At 41.8% G+C, this 23,723-nt stretch overlaps 1 protein-coding gene across 1 annotated transcript in view; it reads right to left on the bottom strand.

The window, feature by feature from the left end:
• Positions 1 to 23,723, bottom strand: part of LOC115084824 (cytochrome P450 2D15-like) — an 83,710-nt gene that overhangs the window by 28,350 nt on the left and 31,637 nt on the right. The window contains 5 exon segments of the mRNA XM_029590149.1: positions 4,133 to 4,291; positions 4,293 to 4,330; positions 6,281 to 6,422; positions 16,013 to 16,186; positions 17,908 to 18,068. Coding sequence (XP_029446009.1) covers positions 4,133 to 4,291; positions 4,293 to 4,330; positions 6,281 to 6,422; positions 16,013 to 16,186; positions 17,908 to 18,068 — 674 coding nt within the window.

Genomic DNA, 23,723 nt, shown 5'->3' with positions numbered 1-23,723 from the left:
CGGGAACCCCCCTGACCCACAATAATGGATGTAAAGCAGAATTATGACATTCCCCATACAACTCACCCAGACACAGAACCGACCTAACATACTCCCAGGATCTGTAGTAATGCACATAATCTAATCCGCACACAGTTACACCTGTATTATGGAATACACTCAAACAGGAGCAACCCTATCTATGAAAAGGCAACACTACAAATATTAAATCAGGTCTTAAAACCAATACCACCTCTTATTAGGAAAACAGAACTAGCAAGCAGCTATAGATCCCCACTCAGAAATAATTGTAAAACTATACTAATAAGCAGAATAAATTTTTCAAAACAGCTATGAACAGAATAACATCCAACAATTAAAAACTCATAAAAACTATTAAACATGCTCCAAACACCAATAAAATATTTCAAAAAAGCAGACATCACACAATTAAAATGGCAGTCAAGAAAAATAAACTTAAAAAGCCACCTTTACTTACCCTCCTCCAGCAGCTCTCCTACTCCCCTTCCCTGCAGGCCGTGGCACACACCAGAAGCAGCAGTAGAAGCTAAGCTCTATACTTATGGTCCTCTTCCTTAGTGCCCATGTCTCTCACACACACACACCCCATACCAGTCATGCCCCCATGACCAGCTTCTGTCTCTCACACACCAATCATCTCCCAGTCTTTGGCACACGCACACCAGTCACCTTCCTGAACAGTTTCTCTCATGCCATACACACACGCACACACAGGCTTCCCACTCCCATGTTCAACTTACATATATGGGCTTCTCACTCTCATAATCACTTTCTTTGTCTCTCTCACACACACACCAGTCTCTCACTCCCATGCTTGTTCTCTCCACATGCACAGGTTTCTCACTCCCATAATCACTTTCTTCACATGCACAGGCTTCTCATTCCCATAATCACTTTCTGTCTGTTACACACACACCTCTCTCTCTCATTTCCATGCTCACTCGCCACGTGCACAGGCTTCTCATTCCCTGAATCACATTCTCTCACATTCACACACACCAGTCACCTTATCAACCAGTCTCTCTCTCTCATGCATGCACACTCACCCAGGTTTCTCACTCCCATGCTTTCTTTCACCCCCCCCCCCCCCCCAACACCAGGCTTCTTACGCCCATGCTTTCCCACATACCCAGACTTCTCACTTCCATGCTTTCTCTCTCTCTCTCTCTCTCACACACACACACATCAGTCACCTCCCTGACTAATGTCTCATACTCTCACATACACATCAGTCATCTCCCTGAGCAGTCACTTTCATTGTCTCTCACATACACACACACATCAGCTCTCTGACCAGTCAATCACACACAGGCTGGCTGGCTGCTTCTCTCTCTTTCTCTCACTCACTTCCTCTCCCCTCCCCCGGAGCACAAATGGTAGCTGCAGCAGCCTCCTCCTCCAGCCCCCACCGGCCAAGAAAGAAGAATCCCATCGGCCGCGGGAGGCTCATGCTGCTCTCTCATTTCCCGATTACTGGCTGCTTCAATTGCTCGGGGGCCGATGCTGCAGCCGCCGCTGCTACTTTCACGCGGCACGGCTCTTTCTCCTTCCCGCGCATCACTTCCTGTTCCGGGTCACGGGAGGGGGGGGGCAGGCGCGGGAAGAAGAAAAGGCCAGCCACGGGTGCCACAGCTTCCTCTAACACCGCTGCCATTCCCACTGGGCTTGAACATGCTGATAGCCCGGCAGCAACGGCAGCAGGGAAGGAAGAGCAGCAGGAGAGACCGGGAGCACGCGACACACCAGCCGGTGCTTGGCGGTGGTGCCGCGGACCGGCAAAAATCCCCAACGGCCCGGTCCCGGTCCGTGGACCGGTGGTTGGGGACCCCTGCACTAAGGAACTCAACTGTGTTTGTTATACAGGCTCTTCCATTTGTGAAACTATATTGCCTTGTGTCCTGTAATTTACTTGTTTTAAGGTTGTTGTACTATATTTAATAATGTTTCCATAGTTTTTCCCACTGCTGAAATTAAACTGACATGTCTGAAGACACCTGCCTTCTCCTTGTTCCCATTTTTTGTGAACTGGGACCACATATGCCCACCTCTAATCTCTTGTAGCCTCCGTTTCACTTACTCTTTCCTGAGCTCTGTCAGTATTCTGGGGTGTACTCCCACTAGTTCCCATGACCCTGTCTCTGTGTATTATTTATTGATTATATCACACTTCCATTAACAGAATCATCAGAGCAGGTTACAATAAAATGACACATATATAACATATAAATACAATTATAACAAATAAAAGTACTTCAAGTAATTTTCTCCTCTGTAAATCGTTTCTGATCATTTCATAATCATTTATGTCCCCATTTCCTGGCTTGCGTACGTCATCTTAAACTTTCTTCTATAAATACTGAGAAAAAGAACTAATTTTTAAAAAAAATTTTATCTTCTGCTGGTTATCCTCCTCACTAACTCAATTTTCTTCCTTAATCTTTCCTCTTCCCTCTTTGGTTTTGTGCCTCTCCCTTATATATATATATATATATATATATATATAGGGCTGGATTTTAAAACATACGCATGCGGGGTACATTTGTGCGCGCTACCCGGCGCGCACAAATGTACGCCCGATTTTATAACATGCACGCGCAGCCGCGCGCATGTTATAAAATCAGGGGTCGGCGTGCGCAAGGGGGCGCACACTAGTGCACCTTGCACGCGCCGAGCCCTCGGGGAGACCAGCTGGCTTTCCCCGTTCCCCTCCTTTGAAAATTAACTCCCAAAGGAGAGTCTATGATTATCATACCCTGAAAGATTTGTCTTCATAAAAGAAAATAACCATTTTTCATTGTGTAATTATTTATTCCTGTGTGCCGCTGTTCAGTGAAAAATTGGCACAAAATTCCCTCCTTCCCCTCCCCCTTCCAGATTTTGACATTTCTGCACAGAAGTTTGCTGGCTGCTGCGCTGGAGCTGTGCCCTGGTGGCAGTGGGCCAGCAGGAGTCAGAACAGGGTCATGCTCTACCTGCTTCGGCTCATGTGGTCCAGAAGCAGACAGTATCGTTGCTGCCAGCCTTTGCCTGTGCTGGCTGGAAGAAGATGGCAGCTGAAGCTTTAGCCTACATGGGTGGGGAGCAGGCAGGCACAGTCTGCGAAGTGACAGCAATGTCAAGTAACTTCAGGGGTGCTGATTTGCTAAGGGGTGAGAGTGGGAGGAGAGGCTGGTGGGAGGGGGGGACAGTGGAAAGAAGCTGGGGGCTGAGCTGAGGAGAGGGAGGTTAGTGCGTTCAAACTAGTAGAGGTTGATAGGGACTCACTGAAGCAGGGAGGGAAGAGTGGTAGAGATGAGCTGAGGGGAGGGAGTGGTCCGCTGCCTTATAATGTACCTATTATAGAACTCTTGCCATCTTTTGAGAAGTAACTTTTTCTGTATAGCAATTAAAAAAAAAATCATTACACATAGATAGTGATTATATTGTGACATTTTAACAAAATTTTGGTGAATGCTGCAAAATTCTAAAATATTTTGTGCAAAATTAAATCATTTGTTGATGCAGAATTGTGTAAGAGTAATACTTAGTAAAGGCGCCTGACAAAGTACGAGCATACTTTCAGCCTGCAGAAACAAGCTGATCTTTCAAAGAAGGTGACCCGCACAGTTTTGTGTTTGGAAATCAGAATATTAATGGGATAAAAAGTATCCTACCGTAAGTTACCTCCAAGAGGGCGAAATGCACATACATTTTTTTTTTAAAGTTAAACGTCTGTGTGCAGTATCCTCCCAACAAATGTTCCTTCTTCTGCAGCTGATCGTGCCCATGTTGTGAAAGCATGCACTCTTAGGCAGCTGAAAATCCACTCGGGCCAGATTCTGCCATTCTCCCTGTGTAACCCCTCTGTAGTGGTTTACTTGCATAGATCCTGACTAAGCTTTTCAAAATGTACCCTTTAATTTTGGGGCACAGAATTCTCCCAGGAATAATTAATTGTAAACATTTTAATGGTATTTTTTTTTTAATCTTTTATTGATTTGAGGTTCTAGGGGAATTTTCAGGGTAATTGCATAAAGAATTTGAAAACAGCAACTTGAAGGTAAAAAAAAAAATTGTAACACATAAGAAGGTCTTCCACTTAGACCTACATAATTCTAGTGAGAGCAGTTACCTTGGGGATGAAGAAGCCCTGGATCTCAGTGTCCCGATATGCCATGTGAGGCAGCGCTATGGGAACAATATCTCCACAACGTTGAGTTTCATGGATGACCGCGTTGGTGAAAGGCATATTCACCTGATCCTCCATCACTGGTCTCCTGTTTCTTCTACCAATCACCAATCACCCGGTCAATTTCCTCATGAACTTTGCCTGGAAACACAGGGAAACTTTATACTGAGAAATGTAATGTAACATAAGGAGTCAGCAAGATATATATATTAGTTGCAGGTACACTATATGGTAGAAGTTATCTTTTACTTAATATATATGCACCAAATTGTTATTCACATAATTGTTTATCTTTATTGGTTGCCAAAGTGATTCAATGGGAAACATATTCATTAATTTTAGGTGGTGATTTTAATATTACAGATAACCTATATATAGATTGGAAACCACCAAAAATACAAAAAAAAATAAAAAAATCAAGCTGATATAGGGATAGGATTTTTAATGCAAGAATTGCATTTGATTGATACCTGGCATTTTTTACATATAAATGCTCAAGAAATTTCACTTTTTTCCAATTCTCATAAAGTTTATTCAAGAATTGATGATATATTATTATCAGAGTCACTTTTTAATACATTCATTTCTTGTGAAATGTTAGATATTGCCTTCTCTGATGATATGTTGGTTTTAATGACTATATCTTTGGGAGTAGTTATTAAAAAATATAGATCTTGGAGAATGCTTCCTTGGCTTGCTGAAGATAAAAGGGCCGGATTTTAATATCTACGCCCAATTTTATAACATGCGCGCGCAGCCGCGAGCATGTTATAAAATCCGTGGTCGGCGCGTGCAAGGGGGTGCACACTTTTGAATCCTAACCTAAAAAGACACGGCAAGCTAGAAAATATAACTTTAGAATTTCTAGGAGCGAGTACAGACTTCAGTCAATTAATCATCTATCTACATTCCTTGTTCTGCCCCACTTTTTATTTATAAAAATTTTATAAATCAGTGTCCAGAACTTACAATAAGGCCTTCCAAAGCGATATACAACAACAAAATACAATTAAAACAATAAAAGCATAAAGCAAACCATTACAATACAATAAACAAATATACAATAAAACAAAATAAAATCCACATCCCTGCTGCCGGTCTTAAATAAAAATTAATCCTTATAGATAAAAAATAATCAGGTCTTCAGTTTACAACGAAATCGCATTAAAATAGTTTCTTCCATGATCAACAGAGGTAGGGCATTCCCTAATTTAAACATAGTCATGGAAAATGACCTATTTTGTAACCTTGCATGCCGAAATAATTTCTGGGATGGAATGAGAAGCTGATGACTATGTTGTAAATGTGCAGCCTAGTAGTTGATTTCCAATAGAGTCTTAGACATGTGAGGGGGGCCAAAGCCATGTAAGATCTTAAACATGAGGACTAATAGTTTAAATTTACATGTTAGCTAAATTACATTGGTTACTAGTGAGGCTAACAAAGGAGCAGCAGCTTCACGTTTTGAGCGACCCATAACAATCCTTGCTGCCATATTTTGAACCATCTGGAGCTTTCTAATCAGAAATCCTGGCAGGCCCCAGTATATTACATTGCAGTAATCTAAATCTGCAATGACTAAAGCATATACCACAGATTTTAATGCGGCAAAGGTAAAAAATTATTTTAGTTGTCTCACCAGTCACAAGTGCCCATACATTGTTCATAAAACAGAGTTAATATGACTTTCCAGAGACCAAGTTGCATCTAATTTAACTCCTAATGTCCTCACTTCATCAGTAGAGGTCATGGAGTAATGATCAATGGTGATCGAAATTTCTCTAGATTGCATCCAGTCTCCAAAACTTCTGTTTTTTTTTCAAATTTAAAACCAAAAAAATGTTTCTCAACTGTGTACTAACTGCAATCATGCACTTTTCAAAACTGGAGATTGAAGATGCTACATCCTGGTGTAGAGAAAATAATTTGAACATCATCTGCATAGATGAAAGGAGAAAAACCAAAAGAACAAATAATACCTTGGGGGGCAGGCTAAGTAAACATTAAACAAAAGGGGTGAAAGAGATGAACCCCGGGGAACCGCATAGGACGTCCCATCTCTGAACATTTTTCCCTCCCATCGCCACTTACTCTGAATGTCAGAATGGAGAAGCATGAACAGCAGTGCCCAGCGCAAGGTGGTAGAGGTGGTCTCCGTGCCAGCTGAAAACAGGTCACTGGTTGTAAAGAGGAGGTTGAGCTCACTAAACGTAGTCTCTTGGTCCCCTTTAGCCTGAAAGAACATGGGACAGTGTGGTCAAGCAATTGCGAGTTTAGACAAAGAAAGGAATAAAGATAGAGAATAAGAAAAAAAGAGGCTGCACCAGAAAAATAAACCAGAGTCACCAAAAGGTTGGAAACTATTTTATTATCTGACAGAGAACTTAAATTCTCCTTCTGGGGGAGGGGTGGAGGAAGACAGAAAATCTGTACAGCTCACTCAACATCCCCTGCTAATCTCAGGGTGAGCGGAGCTCAGAAGTTCACAGGTATGCTCACCACCCCTTAAAACAAACCACATTAACACATCATGAGGATGATATTCAAAAGCCATTTAGACGGATAACTGAAAAGTTATCTGTCTAAATGGCTAGCCGCCTATATTTACAGCATAAGTTGGGGGCTTCCAGGGGCAGGCAGGCTGTGGCGCTGAACATCCTGATTAAGTTAGCCGGATAGCTATATCTGGCTAACTTAACTAGCCACTCCATGGCTGAGTATTGACCACCATGTTGCTATGCTCACTTCTTTAAAAATGCCATCCAGAGGTCATTTACTATTACTACATGTTCAAGCATTCAAACATGTTCAAAAAAAGTTCACTATGATAAATCCCAGGTCTTACCTACCCAGAACATCTTGTGCAACTAGAAACCAAAAAGAGGGTCAAATTTGGGGGAGGAGGCATTTCACTCCACATTACCATCCCCAGGCTGTGTGACAGGTAGAACTCTGCTGTACCTCAGGTCTCTCGGCTGAAGAAGCAGGGCTTCTTTGCTCACCCAGGTTAGAACCCAGGGAACAGAGATCAAGACCATTCCAGATTGATCATCTGTAGTGACCAATACCAGGGAGACAGAGTTTCTTGTCTGGAAAATCAGCGTAAGGAGCATAAGAAAGGGATGTGAATTTGTGTGATTAATGATAAGAATATGGTGCTTCGTAAGTTAGAGCTTCCTGATTGTGAGGTTATTACATTTTTCAAGATCCCCTCTGGTTACTCCCCTAGATATGCTGAACAAATTCTACCAAGAGGTTTCACGGTACCTTTGGAATCCATACCACCCACTGCCAGGCTGCACTATCTGCCTACAAGACACAGAGGATTTATACTTTTTTTTTTTTTTATTTAACAAATTTTCAATAATTCAAAACATATACATGTTTCAGTAAATGAGCATGAGTATTTCCATTTTTTAAGGCAACCTTTTACATCATCCATATCTCAATGGTACAGGCAAAAAAGAAAAAAGGAAAAAAAAAACAAAATAGGAAATATATTTGAAATGGAAACAGAAATGTAATATTACTACTTGCTCATGGTACTTATATACAATCGGGGGGAGATCCCTTCTACCTTAGAGCAATATTAACAAACATTTTTAACCAAAAATCTGAGAGTAAGGCAGTTATTACATTTAATTGCTGATTTAACCTGGATCTGAAGTCCACTGATGTGACTGTATAAAATTGCCGAGCTGATCCGGTTCATAAAAAACATACCTATTCCCGGCCACTTTCATGATACATTTGCATGGAAATCTCAGAATAATCTGAGCTCCATGACTTCTAACTAGAGGTAACAATGACAAAAACTTTTTTCTTTTCCTTTGGGTTTCCTTAGAAACATCAGGGTATATCCATACCTTCTGGTTTAGATATAAAACAGATCGATTTTGTAGAAACTTCTTCATAATATTCTCTCTATCCGATGATATTGAGAATTTTACCAATAAAGTACCTCTTCCTTCTATTTGCTGTTGTTGTGTAGTTTCTAAGAATTCAGTAATGTTTAATACATTTTCACCAATTTCCATTTGATTCCCAGATGTTTCTTTAAGATCTGTCACAAAATAAGCTTTAATTATATTAGGTTGATCTTCAAAAGAGATCTTAAGAACATCTTTCAAATAACTTTTAAATTGTTCCTTTGGAGATATCAAATTACATTTAGGGAAGTTCAATACTCTAATATTGGTATTTCTCAGATCATTTTCAATTATCTCTAACCTCCTGTTTAAAACAGTTTCGGTTTTTATCAATGTATTTTGCACTGTCTCAATTTTATTTATTTTCTCCTCCAATTGAGTTGTTTTCTTCTCTTGTCTTTCCACCGACATTTTTAAGTTACCAAAGGATTCTTGCATTGTTTTCATAGGTCCTGATATAGTCATTATAGAGTTTTGAAGTGTGGCTATAGCAAGCCATAAAGATTCCAAAGTAATACTCTCAGGCTTTTCTAATGGTTTCAATTCCGGGAATGAATTGTTTGAATCACAATGTTTATATTTTCCTCAGCTCTGGACAATTCTGTGGAAGTTTCCAGGGCCATTCCCTCTCCTCCTACGGCTCCAAAGCTTTCGGATGGTTCCCTTCCCCCCTCCGGGGTTGACGCCAATAGTCCGCCCTCCATAGCCGATGTGAGGATTTATACTTATCAGATACTCCCGAGAGAAATGAGCGGTCTCTGGAGAGATCTCACAGCTTTTTTGCAAGATTCCATGTTGAGGTATCTTCTAAGGATTTTATTTATTTATTTAAAAGTTTTTATATACCGCAAATTGGGCAGAACTCTGACCGTCTAAGCGGTTTACAAATAAACATACATAATTAAAGTAACAATACAAATAAAACATAGCATATGTTACGTTTACAACGCTGACTAATAAAAGAAGTCTATTGAGGGAGCAGGAATGTTTCTTTTAAGATTCAACTAATTTTATAAGCCAAGGTAAAAAGATAGGTTTTTAGGGATTTTTTGAAGGATCTCTTCGCATTAGTCTTTGCTCTTGAACCAGATAAAAATTGGATTTAAAAAATGTATTTTTGTGCGAAGCAAAATATGTCTTGAGGGGCCATGAAGTGGTAGCTTTTACTGATGTACCTAAAGTTTGTGAAAGCTTGATTTATGTTGTTTAATTTGTGAGTGTGTTTCTGTGAGCTGCTTAGACTATTGGATAACGTAGCACATACATTTTTAATAAATAAAAAAAAACAACAAATATAAAGTTACACCACAGAGACAGAAAATGTTTTTGAGTAAGAAACAGGAAGTGGTTTCCTTGGGAGCCACCTCTGTACACAGATTTCCTTGTACATGTGAAATAAGGTTAGAGGGTAAGAAATATGTGTTTTACGATCCAGCTCAGTTAGATTTCTTTTTATAGGGCAGGGCCAGGTCCCACACTATGGCTGTTACCATAAAGGTTAATAATTGTTCAGCAAAGATTTGGCCTTAGGTCCTTTGAAGGATTCCTTTGTTTTCCTGTTATATTTATGTTTCTTCAAAGCCCCTCCTTTCAGGTCTAATTAACATGGTTTGGGAGAGTTTAGTTTAGGGTGGTCTGTTTTTTTTTTTGTCTTTTTTTCTTGTCTTCCTTGATACTACGGTGTTTATTTCAAAACAGTATGTATTTCAAAAAAGGATTTGCACTCACAAAGAGGGGAGTAGCTGGCTTGTTACGGCGGTTACTACCCCAAACCAAATAAGCCTGATATTTCACTTTCAATGCATATACAGCATAGCTCTCTGCTTCAACAGCAGGGGAGAAGAATAACTGATACTTCACACATCCAGCAGAGCTCTCTGCTTCAACGGCAGGGGAGAAGAAAAAAGGGTTCGCACTCACAAAGAGGGGAGTAGCTGGCTTGTTACGGCGGTTACCACCACCCAAACCAAATGTGCCCTGATACTTCACTTTCAATGCATATCAGCATGGCTCTCTGCTTCAGCAGCATGGGAGAAAGACTGATACATCACGCATTTCCAGCATAGCTCTCTGCTTCAACAGCAGGGGAAAAGAAAAAACTGATGCTTCACGCATTTCCAGCATAGCTTCAACGGCAGCGGAGAAGAAAAAAGGATTCGCAATCACAAAGTGGGGAGTAGCTGGCTTGTACGGCGGTTACTACCCCAAACCAAATGTGCCTGATACTTCACTTTCAATGCATATCCAGCATGGCTCTCTGCTTCAACGCAGGAGAGAAGAAAAACTGATACTTCACGCATATCCAGCATAGCTCCCTGCTTCAACGGCAGGGAGAAGAAAAAACAACTAATAAGGGCTGTATAACATAGTCTGGGGTACAACAAATATCATGGGTGTAGCTTGCTTATTGCGGCGGTTTACTACCCCTACTGCCCCTAACTAATCAAGCTTGATATTTCACTTGGATGCAGCTCCATCACTGCTCTCTACATTAATGGTGGGTGTGGAAGGGAAATAGAACCAAGAGCTAAGAGAAACAGATAAGTATGAGAGAAAAAAATGTGTGAAGCTTGCTGGGGCAGACTGGATGGGCCGTTTGGTCTTCTTCTGCCGTCATTTCTATGTTTCTATGTTTTGTACACACTTAAAAGTTTGAAATAAGCTAAAAAAAGAGTAGCCTCCTAGTGTTAGAGCAGTGGGCTATAAACCGGGAAAGCCAGTGTTCAAATCCCACTATTGCTTCTTCTGACAGTAGACAAGTCACTCCACCCTCAGGTACAAGCTTAGATTGGGAGCCCTCTGGGGATTTGGAAATGCCTACAGTATTTGAACGTAATCCACTTTGAAGTAGCTGAATCAAAAATGTTCCAAATACCAATAAAAATTTCCCCTGCTCTCCATACATGGAAACTTTTTATTTCCAGGTACCCTGAAATTGTCATGGATTAGCAGGGGGAGGTGAAAGAGGGTTGGAGGCTGTTGCACACAAACTTTCTCCTCTCCCTCTCATATACATACATGCACACTCTCACTCACACATGCTCCCACAGACATACATACTTATTGCTCTCTCTCACACACACACATGCTCAATTACACTCTCACTCACACTCTCTTTCACACAGGCTCATTCACACTCCCTCTCAATCTCAGGGCACCTGGAAATCAAAGGTTCCCAGGAAAATAGCTCCTGGGTCCCAGCCAGCAGGTAGATTTCCTGCAGACCTTATCCAGTTCCTTTGGCCAGCATCGATCTCCAGCTTCTTCTCCTCTTCTGTGGTGGCAGGGGCCCCTCAGGAATGTTCTGAAAACACAATAGCCCTATACAAATGTTCAGCTCCAGGCACCAAGAAGCATGATGGGTCCACTGGGTTCTTTCCCCAGCTGCCAAAAACACGGTGCTCTGCCCCTTTAAGAGGAAGGACCTGCAGTACCTCTCTCATTCTCTCGCGAACTGCTCCCAGCAATACAGGCCTCCCTATCGGCCCCGGTCACTCTCTCCTGTGGGCCGGGCTCCTCATTGGCTGTACTCCTCAGCCCCCCCCCCCTCCCCCATCTTGCCAGCCCAGATAATTTCCCACTCAGGCACGCTTCCACGCCAAATTGTTTTTTCTCCTCATTGGCCCTGCTAGTGCTCATACCACTCTAGCTCTTCCTCTGCTGTTCTCTCCAGTCCCAGGGCATCAGGGGTGGCAGCAAGGTGCAGTGGCTGTGGGCCTGCGCTGGTGTTCTTCAGGCATGTTCAAGACCCCATGGTCCAGAGAAGGACGGCTGGTTCTCTGCTGGGGAAATGCTGCTCTTCTCTCCTGTTCAGGCACATGCAATGGCTTTCTGGCTCCACTCACTAGCTGCAGCTTGGCTGGATGGATCCAGCCGCCTCAGCCCCAGGCCTGTGACAATGGGGGGGGGGGGGGAAAGCAGTGGAGGCTACATCAGATGGGCGCCTCAACTTCTGTTGTCTCAAGGCTTCAGAGTTCCCTGCAAGCTCTCTCCATCCTGCAGGATCTCTTTTCCTAGGCTATGCTTCACAATCCCATGTAGCCTGCCTCCTTGCAGCAGTGGGATCTCCCTCTTCCCGCCTGCGTGGTCTGGAAGAGGAAATGGGGTAAGCCTAGTGCTCTAGGCAGCTGCATAGTGCTTCCGCCACTCCAGAATACAGCAATATAACAGCTCATGCAATAAACATAAAACAATAGTAGTCAATTTTCAAAGGAGTTACATGCATAAAAGTAGCATATATTATAGCAATTTTCAAAAGCCCATTTACGAGTGTAAATCCTTTTTTTTTATATATATATCTTTTATTGAAACTTTCATTTCCATAATAAGACCAGCAATATAGGGGATACAATATTCAATGGACAATTTGAGGAAAAGTTGAGCCCCCAGGTCCAATTGATGGCGAGCCGGTGCCACTATGCCAAAGAACCATAGATTAGGGTCTGTAGGCAACCTGATGTGCAATAGATGATTACACAGAGAGATTAACTTATTCCAAAACGCTGCTATCAGTGGGCATATCCAGAAGCAATGTGAGTAGGTTCCCACCCCACTGTGGCACTTTGAGCAAGTGTCTGAAGAGATTAATTTAAACCGATAGGCTTTGTAAGGTGTGATATATACCTGCCATAAGAACTTATAATGAGATTCTCGTAGAAGTATATTGTCAGATATGTCCAGTAGAGTGGCAAAGATGTTTTTAAACTCTTCATAGGAAATCTGAAAGAGAGACCATTCTTTCCACTTCTCGTATATTCTTGCCAAAATAGGGGATTGATTTGCTTCTTCTAATGTTTTCCTATAAGGCTTAGCAAGGTTCTACATTAGGAGTCGCCATTCAGGAAAAGGATCTGTGTGTCATTGTTGACAATACGATGAAGCCTTCTGCTCAATGTACAGCAGCATCCAAGAAAGCAAATATAATGCTAGGGGATTATTAGGAAAGGAATGGAGAATAAAACAGAGAATATCATAATGCCTCTGTATTGCTCTATGGTACAATCTCATCTTGAGTACTGTATGTAGTTCTGATCACCACATCTCAAAAAAGATATAGCAGAATTAGAAAAGGTACAGAGAAGGGTGACTAAAATGATAAAGGGGATGGAACAATTCCCCTATGAAGAAAGGCTAAAGAGGTTAGGACTCTTCAGCTTGGAGAAGAGACAGCTGAGGGGGGATATGATAGAGGTTTATAAACTAATGAGTGGAATGGAACGAGTAAATATTAATCATTTGTTTGCTCTTTCATAAAGTACAATGATTAGGGGACACAAAAATGAAGTTACTAGTTAATACATTTAAAACTAATAAGAAAAAATTTTTTTTTACTCAACGCATAATTAAACTCTGGAATTCGTTGTCAGAGGATGAGGTGAAAGCTATTAATGTAGCTGCGTTTAAAAAAGGTTTTGACAAGTTCCTGGAGGAAAAGTCCATAAACTATCTATCAAGTGCGTTCGATCCTGGATGTTTGGAGACAAAGTCGAAGGTGGGAGAACCTGGGAGGGATATGGGCCAGAGGAGAATTCACGGGAACCGGCTTCTACCATCTTAGACAAGAACCTAATTAAGCAATTCCATGCAGATCATCCAGGGAAGCCCAAACCTCCAGGAGGAGGGCTTAGAGGGAGGGGGTACTGTTGCACGGGTTGGCCGCCCTGCTCGGCGACCGATCCCACTTACCCTCATATCAGGTTTCTACTTCTCCTCCACGCCATTGTGGTCACTCTGCTGATCTGCTTCTCTTCTGGTCGGCAGCACGACGGGATGTTCCAGGCTGGGCTGTGGCGTGGCTGATGAGATTCTGGGCCACGATCACGGTCGGGGCCTGCCACTGTCATCCCACGTACGCTGTTTCTTTTCAAATTAAAGAGCCAGTGGCAGTTTATCTCACGGCCCCCTCAGAGGACATTATAGTGCAGGAACTATATAAGGATAGTCCCTGCACTCTCCCAGTGCCTTGGCAACAAGTCTCCTAGCCTGGTCCTGAGCTTCTGGGTTTCCTGAGCTTCTTGAGTTCCTGTCCCATCTTGTTCTTCGGACTGATTCCTGTCTTGACCTTTGCCTGGACACCGACCCTGAGTACTGCCACCTGCCTCGAACTTTGCCTGGACACTGACCCCGAGTACTGCCACCTGCCTCGACCCTGCCTAGATACCGATCCCGAGTACCGCCACCTGCCTCGACCCTGCCTGGATATCGACCACAGAGACCCCATATAAGTCTAGCAGGCCCCAGTATCTGTGGGCTCAACCTAAGGGGATCATGAGCTGGTAGTGGTGAAGCTCCAGCAGGGTCCCTGCTCCTCTCCAGCCTTGTCTGCCAAAGGTAGGGACTTGTGGGGTTTCTTCTCACAGACAGGACACCTCCCCTTCGGTCCAATGATCCACTTCCAAAACACTACTTCTCCACCATGCCACGGGCCTTTAAAGGGCATCTTTGTAAGATTAGTTTTGGAGGCTGCGTCAGCTGAACAATTTTGCAACATAGTTGACGCCTGGCCGCTACCACCAAAGCCACTCCTCTGGCCAAGGAATGGACCAAATCGCAGCCCATATCTGCTAAAAAGATCGAGCCACTAGGGCGCAACAGCAAGCAATCTTTAAAGTCATTGCCACTTGTTTGCTTAAGGATAGCCTCAATCTTCCTATCATGTACCTCCACTGCTTATTATTGGGATAGGCAGCATGGAATTATCTATCCCCTGGGATCCTGCCAGGTACTTATGACTTGGATTGGTCACTGTTGGAAACAGGATGCTGGGCTTGATGGACCCTTGGTCTGACCCAGTATGGCAAGTCTTCTGTTCTTATTAAACTCATTTTGGAAACTACTGACCCTTTCACAGTAGCCAAATGAAAACAGCTTTAGCAAAATGCAAATTTATGGATTATACCTGTTACAGCGGTAAGATAGAGCAAGTAGCAGCAGGTTTCTAGGTATGTCTGAGGCTCCCATCTCTGGGGTCTACCTTTTACCTGGGACGGTTTGTTCTTCTTCAGTTACTACTACCACAGTGAAGGCAGCTGGATCTCTTGTAATAAGCAGAGCCCCTGTGTTTGCAGTTCTGATCTGCTAAGCTTTAACCCTCTCCTTGCCAGGTCTTGTGTAGTACTCACTCACCCCATCACAGAATCTTAAGATTTGTACAAAGTTATAGGGCTCAGCATCTCAACCCTCTATTTTAAAAAAGTTGATAATGCTGTATCATTAAGCTTGCTGACGTCAATGGAATGTCAGCCTGAAACACTGGGAGCCTTGGTAGCTGCTATACCTTTTAAAAGACCAGTTATAAAAAAAGACTGTAGTATATGAGCATTTCAGATCACAGAGGTCTGAAGAAGGGACCTTTGTTGTCTCTCCAAACCACATGTTATTTACACGACAGCTGTTTGAGTATTATCCTGATGTGGATTTTGTATTGTATATGAATTTTCTAGCATTATTTCTAAGCATTATTTGTTTATGCTGTACACCTCTTGGGATGATCCTTTGAGACTGGGAAAGTGGTTAATAAGAATTTTAAATCAAATAAATAAACAAATAAAAACAAATGTATTAGAAAAACTCACTGTTGAGCCTACACCATTCTTTTCAGGACAAAGGCAGCTGCTACTAGATCTCTGTATTTAAATACTGTAATCAGCTCTTACAGCTCAATCTTTTCATCTAAGCCCCCTTTTCCATATGTATTGCTCCTGATGACCCTGTGCTTCTCAGGAGGCATGAAATGCTGTTTGCAGCACTTGAAAATGTCCATAGCCAACTAGGGTTTTAGTTATTCTGGATTGAACACCAATGTGCTTGAACTACTAGTGTTATTCCTGGATGGATGTAAGTGCTCAAGCATTCTTCCATCTTCTGTCCAGAGATGGGAATATCTGCCCTTTACCTTCTCAATCTCCTCCAGGAAAGCATCGATGAAGTCCCTTGTGTGGGCAGGATCCCAATTCCTCTTATGCTCCTCCACAATTTCCCTCAAGGATCTCAGGATTTCTTTAGGGACCTGCAATACCTTCTGATGTGGTCCAGGTAGGTGCATTAACCAGGGCACTACGTTTAGAACCTGGGACACAAAAAGTGGTAAGGAGTTAACCCAGGGAACTAAAGAAAAACGACCCCTGGATACTTGTTAGCCAAATATTTTACATAAGTACTAGTCAGATTTGATTATATACCATAACATTATGATTATTTCTCCATTCCTTCTCTGCATTGGCATAGGCTAGGTAGACAGCTGAAAAATGTTCATTTGCTTCATTTTATTTTGTGTGGTTTTGTTTTATGCCATTAATTTTAGCATGCACTAAAGTTTAATGCATGTTAAAACCGATATAGTGCACGTTTATCTGGTTTAAGATGCATGAAATTGATTTACTGCATGCTAATTCAATTTAGGGCGTGCTAAACTTTTAGCACACACTAAACAAAATGAAACAAAACATATAGCAGTACATCTCTAGGACCAGGGAGGACATGTGCTGGCTGGACCAATCTGAAATAAAACTATAGTCTTCGTGTACTATGTAATATTAAAAAAACTATGTATGGCGGGTAATAACATTCATCCTCTATCAGTGTAAAACGTTTCTATAAAGTCATTATATTTAGAATTCTCGAAGCAATTCTCCTGCATCCTGGAAGCAGTGATATCAACAAGTCACAAATCATCTCATACATACAATGGATCTGATTAACCCTTCTTGGCTATGATATCACAAATATTGTCTCACACACACACACAGCACTTGAATGGATTTGATCCTACTGCATTTGACTTAGCTGATGAGAGTCTAAGCCTGAACCCAAGAGTGGCATGAGAATTTTGAGAAAGCAAAAAAATAATGGCTTATGAGTAATATTTTAATTAATATTTATTTACTATTGGTAATTCTGAAATATTACTCAGCACACAGTTAGTACAGGGTTTTGTTTTGGGTTTTTTTTTTTATAGAGAGTGTCAAAAGCCACTCATAGCCAGGGATGATGCTTCCAATGGCTGCTGCCTTTTTGGCAGGAATCAACCAGGATATGTCTTCCAATATAGCTTTTCACTTGCTCCTCCTAGCTGAAGCAGACCCTACATAGATGTCTGAAACTTGCCCTGCATTTGAAACTTGCCCCTCTCCTTCTGGGCTTATCAAGTTTGCTGTCCTTGGTTGACTTAACAGGGCGGTCACATGAGCGTTAGTTTTTCCAGAGTCAGCAAATATCCCAAGCCCTGAAAGATCAGCAGCAATATGTCTCTGCAGGTTTCAGCTTCAAGCCTAAATGTGACCGAAACATTAGGAGGGAGGAAGAAACCTTGTACATAGAAGAAAAGACCAAAGTGATTTAAGGTAAAGGGGGAAAAAAAAGAGTGGAAAAGAACGAGGAGGGAGGGGTGAGAGTTGAAGAAGTCATGGCAAGCATAGGAGAGAGTGCCAAAGCAGTGATAAGTTGTAGCATGACAGAGAGAAAAAGAAGCCCCAAACAGGAGGAAAAGAGAGAGGCAAAAGACGACGAAAGGAATGGGAGAAGATAAGGCAAAAGAAGACATAAGGGATCTGATATTTCAAAGGCTTTTTCAATACATACAGAATAAGATAAATGCCTGCATAAAACAGACCCAGGGAGGAAAGAAACCAACAAAAGAAAACTTGAAGGACAATTCCTATCAATCATTAAAATACCTTCTTTGCCAACCTAGCAGCTTCTTCATACTGATCAGTCTAATACATTTTTCTGTTGGCCAATCAAATATCTTTTGCCTTTTCTAATTTAACAGTAACAATTATCAAGGCCTACCTGGGGTAAGAATCCTGTCCCTAGTTCCATGCTCTCTTCAAACAGATGGAGCAGTTTCAGGAACTTCCTATCATTGTACTCAAAGCGATCTCCAAACGTGACAGAGCAAATCACATTGCTAACTGCATTGTTTATAATGAAATGTGGATCAAAAGGTCTACCTGAGGACACAGAATAGATGGGAAAATAATGATTTATGGTGTTGTATACATTGATCAAGCAATCACAAGATAATCAGCACATCCTGGGCCATTTTTCCCAAGCTATAAGATTCTAAGCTTCATAGCTTTGCTTTTCTTGGTCAGAAAATTCAACTATAAATGCTAGAATAATTTGGGAATGGAATTAAAACATAAGATTGCATAAACATGATCTACTGTACATGGAGCCATCTTGTTATTCTGATTTATGGTCTTGTATTCATCAATTTTTTTGCCACAAAGTACAGAGAATCACAGCACATTTCCGAAATCAAATTCAGTGAGTCATTTGGACCATCATTTTCTTGTGCTCTAAAATGAAGAGGGCTACTTGTAAACTCTATGCATTGGAAGTTTGCACATGACAACACTGAGGAGGAAGTGACGTCATCCTGAGATATGATGGTCTAACCGCAAGGCTCCTTCCCCAATTTCACTATCTTTAGCATTCCTAGCATATATCCTCACTGTAATTCAACATCAGGTCTCGGGATAACATAGCCCGAGCTCAGCAATGTCGCAGGCGAATAAAAAAGGATTTAAGAAAATTCTCCTTCACAAATCGAGAGATACTGCAGGTGATTGGCCCAGAGGGGAGGAAGAAGTAGGTAGGCCTCGACACAAATGGCAGTGACTGCGGAGATGTGTCGGCAGGGCTGCTGATGTGAGCAGAATTTACACAGTGGTTCGCAGAACTGCGCCAAGATATATGATAAAAACAGAGTTTGGAATGATCCGCGATGACATCACGGATATTAGGAAATGTGTCGAGGAGGCAGAGTCGTGTATTGAGAACCAGGCCGCGGATGTCGCTGCATGCCGTGAAGAGGCAATGGTCTTGTCTAAGGCAGTGCAAGACACCTGGAAGATGTCAAAACAGATCTAGGAGATCTAATTTGTGTTTCCATGGGGTACAGGAGTTACCTGAATTTTTAGACTGCTTTCAGGTGGTTGGTTGAGGATCTGAAGACTGAATCAATACCAGCTATTAAGCACAAAAGAAAGCATAGAGCTTTGGAGAAGCAGAGAGGAAACCTGTCCCAGGATATAGTGGTATGTTTTCACAGTTTTCTATTAAAAGAGAGAGAGAGTGGCTGCATTGGCTAGGAAACAAGGCCAGATTCTGTGGAAAAAAAGCGAAGGTGGAAGTGTTCCAGGACTTGTCCCTGATTACCATAAGCAAGCACAGAGAATTCTGGAGCACTATCGCTATCTTCCTCCCTGTTTGCCTGTTCACCTCCAGAGATTTGCTCTGTTGTTGATTTTCATACAGTACTTCAGATGTTGATATTTGCCACCCTTGATTATTGTAATGCTCTTTTATTTGGACTACCTTTGAGAACAATAAGAGCATTACAAATTTTACAGAATGCTACATCTAGGATCTTATCGGGTGGGAGAAAGTTTGATCATATTACCCTACTTTGATCACTTTACATTGGTTGCCAATAAAATTCAAGATCGATTTTAAAATATTATGTTTATTACATAATTCCATTTATAATGAGAAAATTAAATGGTTAAATGCTTCTTGCATCTACACATTCCCCAATGAAATCTGAGCTTCTTATTTAAAGAAAAAAAAAGGAGGGATTAAGACTACAGTTAATACAGAAGATAGGCAAACAGTAGGTTAAACATAAGAAATGCAATGATGAGCAAATAAAGTTAATGTTGGAGCTAGCTTGTCAGGAGTTGAAGGTTTTGGACCTTGCAGAAATTGCATCTCAGATGTTGCAGACTAAACAGAGATATTTTGAATTTGGGAACAAAGCGGGTTGAATGCTGGCCAGGCATCTAAAGGAACAATCTTTACAAAGTCAGATCCTTAAGATCAAGGATAGGGAAGGGAATATGATATAGGACAGCAAATTGATTTCCAAGCGTTTTGCACAATTATATGAGGATCTATATGCGTCTGATACTCATATCAAGGATACAGATATTGAAAAATATCTTAACTCAGTCATCTTACTATGTCTGCCAGCGAAGGCATGTGACCAGTTGAATGCAAAAATAAGGGAGGAGGTGGTACTGGCAATTATTGCAGACTTAAAAGTGAGAAAAGCACCTGGACTTGATGGCTACATAGCCAAATTTTATAAAGTGGGCAAACAGGCAGCAGTGAAACCCTTAATATCTATGTTTAACTTTTTTGAGGGAAGGAGGGGAATTGGCGGAGGGAGCAAATGTGGTGGGAATCACTGTAATTGTAAAGGATGGGAGAGGCCCTACGCTTTTCTTGGTCTTATAGACCTATATCCCTCATTAATCTGGATTTAAAGATCATAGCGAAGGTTCTGGCAGTTCATTTGGGTCAGGTAGCACCATTCCTTATTCATGGAGCTCTGTCAGGTTTTGTTCAAGGCAGGCTGGCTGCAGACAATGTGTGGAGGGTTTTGAACCTCGGCTGGTGGGCCTAACTCTATAGCACACCTGCGGTCTTGCTGGCGGTTGACACTGAGAAGACTTTTGACATAGTGCACTGGACCTATTTCTTTTGGATATTACATAAAATGGGTTTGGGTTCCTGTTTTATGATGTGGATTAAAGCATTTTATGACCAACTTAAGGCATGCATTAGAGTGAATGAGGGATATTCGGAAATGTTTAAGGTGGGTAGGTGAACAAGGCAGAGCTGCCCACTCTAGCCGTTACTCTTTGCACTTTCTCATGAACTGTTTGCGGGGAAAGTTAATTGTCAAAGGGATATTAAATGGGTGGAAATCAGTGGAAAGGCTTATGCGATGACCCTATTTGCTGATGATCTGATGTTTACTATCTTGCATCATCAGAAATCTCTTACTATACTTTTGGGAGAAATGAGAAGGTGTGGTTTAGTGTCAGAGTTCAAGGTTAACAAAGATAAATCTGAAGTTTTAAATTTAACATTAGATGGGGACATGGAGAGCAATTTGCAGGAGTAACTCTCCTTTAAGTGGGTGAAACAGAGCCTGAAATATCTTGAAGTCTGGTTAGGGACAGATTTGAAGCACTTATTTACTCTAACTTATGGATCCCTAGCAGAAGGGATATTCAGAGATCTGGAAAGGTGGGATCATAGAAACATAGAATTGATGGCAGAAAAGGACTAATCGGTCCATCCAGTCTGCCCAGCAAACTTATGGCAGTATCTGCTATGCTATACAATTCACCCCCATCAGTTTCCCAGACCATCAAGCCAGGGGCCTTGTTGGTTGCTGTTTGAGTCCAATTCCCTGTCACCTCTTGCCATTGAAGAAGAGAGAATGTTGGAGTTGCATCAAAAGTTTCAGGGTAGTAAGTCACATCAGCAAATTACCCCCATGCTTATTTGTTTTCCCAGACTGTAAAATTCAATGACCTTGTTGGTTGCTGTCTGAATCTAATTACCTTTTCCTCTCTTTTCCCTGTCGTTGAAGTAGAGAGTAATGATGGAGTTGCATTAACATATGAAGGCTTATTGGTTAAGGGTAGCAACCGCCATACCAGCAAGCCACCACCATGCATTCTTTTCCTCATTTCTATCTTCTAGACTTTAGGGATCCACAGTGGTTATCCCATACCCCTTTGAATTCTTTTACTGTTATTGTCTTCATCACCTCTTCCGGAAGGGCATTCCAGGCATCTACCACCCTCTCTGTGAAGGAATATTTCCTGATGTTGGTTCTGAGTTGCCCTCCCTGGAGTTTAATTCCGTGACCCCCTAGTTCTACTGATTTCTTCCCAATGGAAAAGGTTTGTTGTTGATTGTGCATCACTAAAATCTTTCAGGTATCTTAAGGTCTGTATCATATCTCCCTGTACCTTCTCTCCTCCAGGGTATACATATTTAATTCCTTCAACCTTTCCTTATAAGACATTTGATGGAAATGGCTCACCATTTTGGTTGCTCTTCTCTGAACCACCTCCATCTTGTCTCTGTCCCTTTTGAGATACGGTATCCAGAACTGAACACAGTTCTCCAGGTGAGGTCTCACCAAGGACCTGTACAAGGGGATTATCACCTCCTTTTTCTTACTAGTTATTCCTCTCAATGCAGCCCAGCAATCTTCTGGCTTTAGCTATCGCGTTGTGCATTGCTTAGCCATCTTCAGATTGCTGGACACTATCACCCCAAGGTCCTTCTCTTGCTCCTTGCACAAAAGCCCTTCACACCCCATCACATACAGTTCTTTTGGATTACCGCACCCCAGATTCATGACTCTACACTTCTTGACGTTGAATTCCAGCTTCCATATCATGGACCAATGTTCAAGCTTTTTAAAATTAAGTCTCATTCTCTCTATTCCTTCCGGTGTGTCCACTCTGTTGCAGATCTAAGCATCATTTGCAAATAGACAAACTTTACCTTCTATCCCTTCCGCAATATTGCTCACAAAGATATTAACAGAACTGGAACCAACACAGATCCTTGTGGCACTCTGCTTAACACCATTTTCTCTTCAGCGAAGATTCCATTTACCATCACACACTGTCTTCTATCAACCTGTTTGTAATTCATGCCATCACCTTGGTGCTCACTCCCTAGCTTCTCATTTTTTTCACAAACCTCCTATGTGGGACCGTATCAAAAGCTTTGCTGAAATCCAAGTAGATGACATAGAGTGCTTTTCCTCGATCCAGTTCTTTAGTCACCCAATCAAAAAAATCAATCAGATTTGTCTGACAAGACCTTCCCCTAGTAAATCCATGCTGCCTCAGGTCCAGCAATCCTCCTAACTGAAGATAGTTCTCTATCCTTTCCTTCAGCAGATTCTCCATTAATTTTCCCACCACCAAGGTGAGGCTTACCAGCCTGTAGTTTCCAGCTTCTTCTCTGCGACCACTCTTGTGGAGTGGGACCACCACCGCTTTTCTCCAATCACTCGGCACCATTCTCGTTTCCAGGGATCTATTGAACAGGTCCTGCAGCAGACCCGCCAGCACATCTCTGAGCTCCCTCAGTATCCTGGGATGAACCTCATCAGGCCCCATAGCCTTGTCCACTTTCAGTTTTCCTAGCTCTTCCCATACATTCTGTTCTGTAAATGGAGTTTCATCTACCCCCATCTCCATCTATGGTCTTGTCAACCAGCAACGGTCCTTCTGCACGGTCTTCTTTAGTGAATACTGAACTGAAGTATTTGTTTAATATTTCTGTCATTTCTTCATCTCTCTCCACACATTGATCCTCGTCACCCTTCAGTTTCACTATACCACTTCGGGCTTCCCTTTTTTCTCTGATGTATCTGAAAAATGTTTTGTCTCCTCTCTTAACCTCTTTGGCAATTCTTTCTCCTTCTTGACTTCTTGCTTTCCTGATTTCTTTCTTTGTCTCTCTCATTTTTAAGAGATTTTTTTTGTGTTCCTTTTTTTGAGATTCTTTATACTTCTCAGATGCTGTTTTTTTTACCTTAATGTTTTCAGCCAGCTCCTTAGAGAAGCAGATAGGTTTATTTTTCCTCTGACTCTTCTTTACTTTCTTAACATACAGATTTGTTGCCTTTGTAATAGCTTCTTCTCATTTGGCCCACTGTTGTTCGACCTCACCCATTTTCTCCCAGTCTTCCAGCTCTTCCTCTAGGTACATTCCCATTTTGACAAAGTCCATATTTGTGAAATTCAAAACTCGGGTCTTTGTGTGACTTCTCTGTA

Source organism: Rhinatrema bivittatum, chromosome 2 (genome assembly GCF_901001135.1).
Source record: "Rhinatrema bivittatum chromosome 2, aRhiBiv1.1, whole genome shotgun sequence".
Taxonomy (NCBI): domain Eukaryota; kingdom Metazoa; phylum Chordata; class Amphibia; order Gymnophiona; family Rhinatrematidae; genus Rhinatrema; species Rhinatrema bivittatum.
This window is presented reverse-complemented; position numbering and strand designations above follow the sequence as displayed.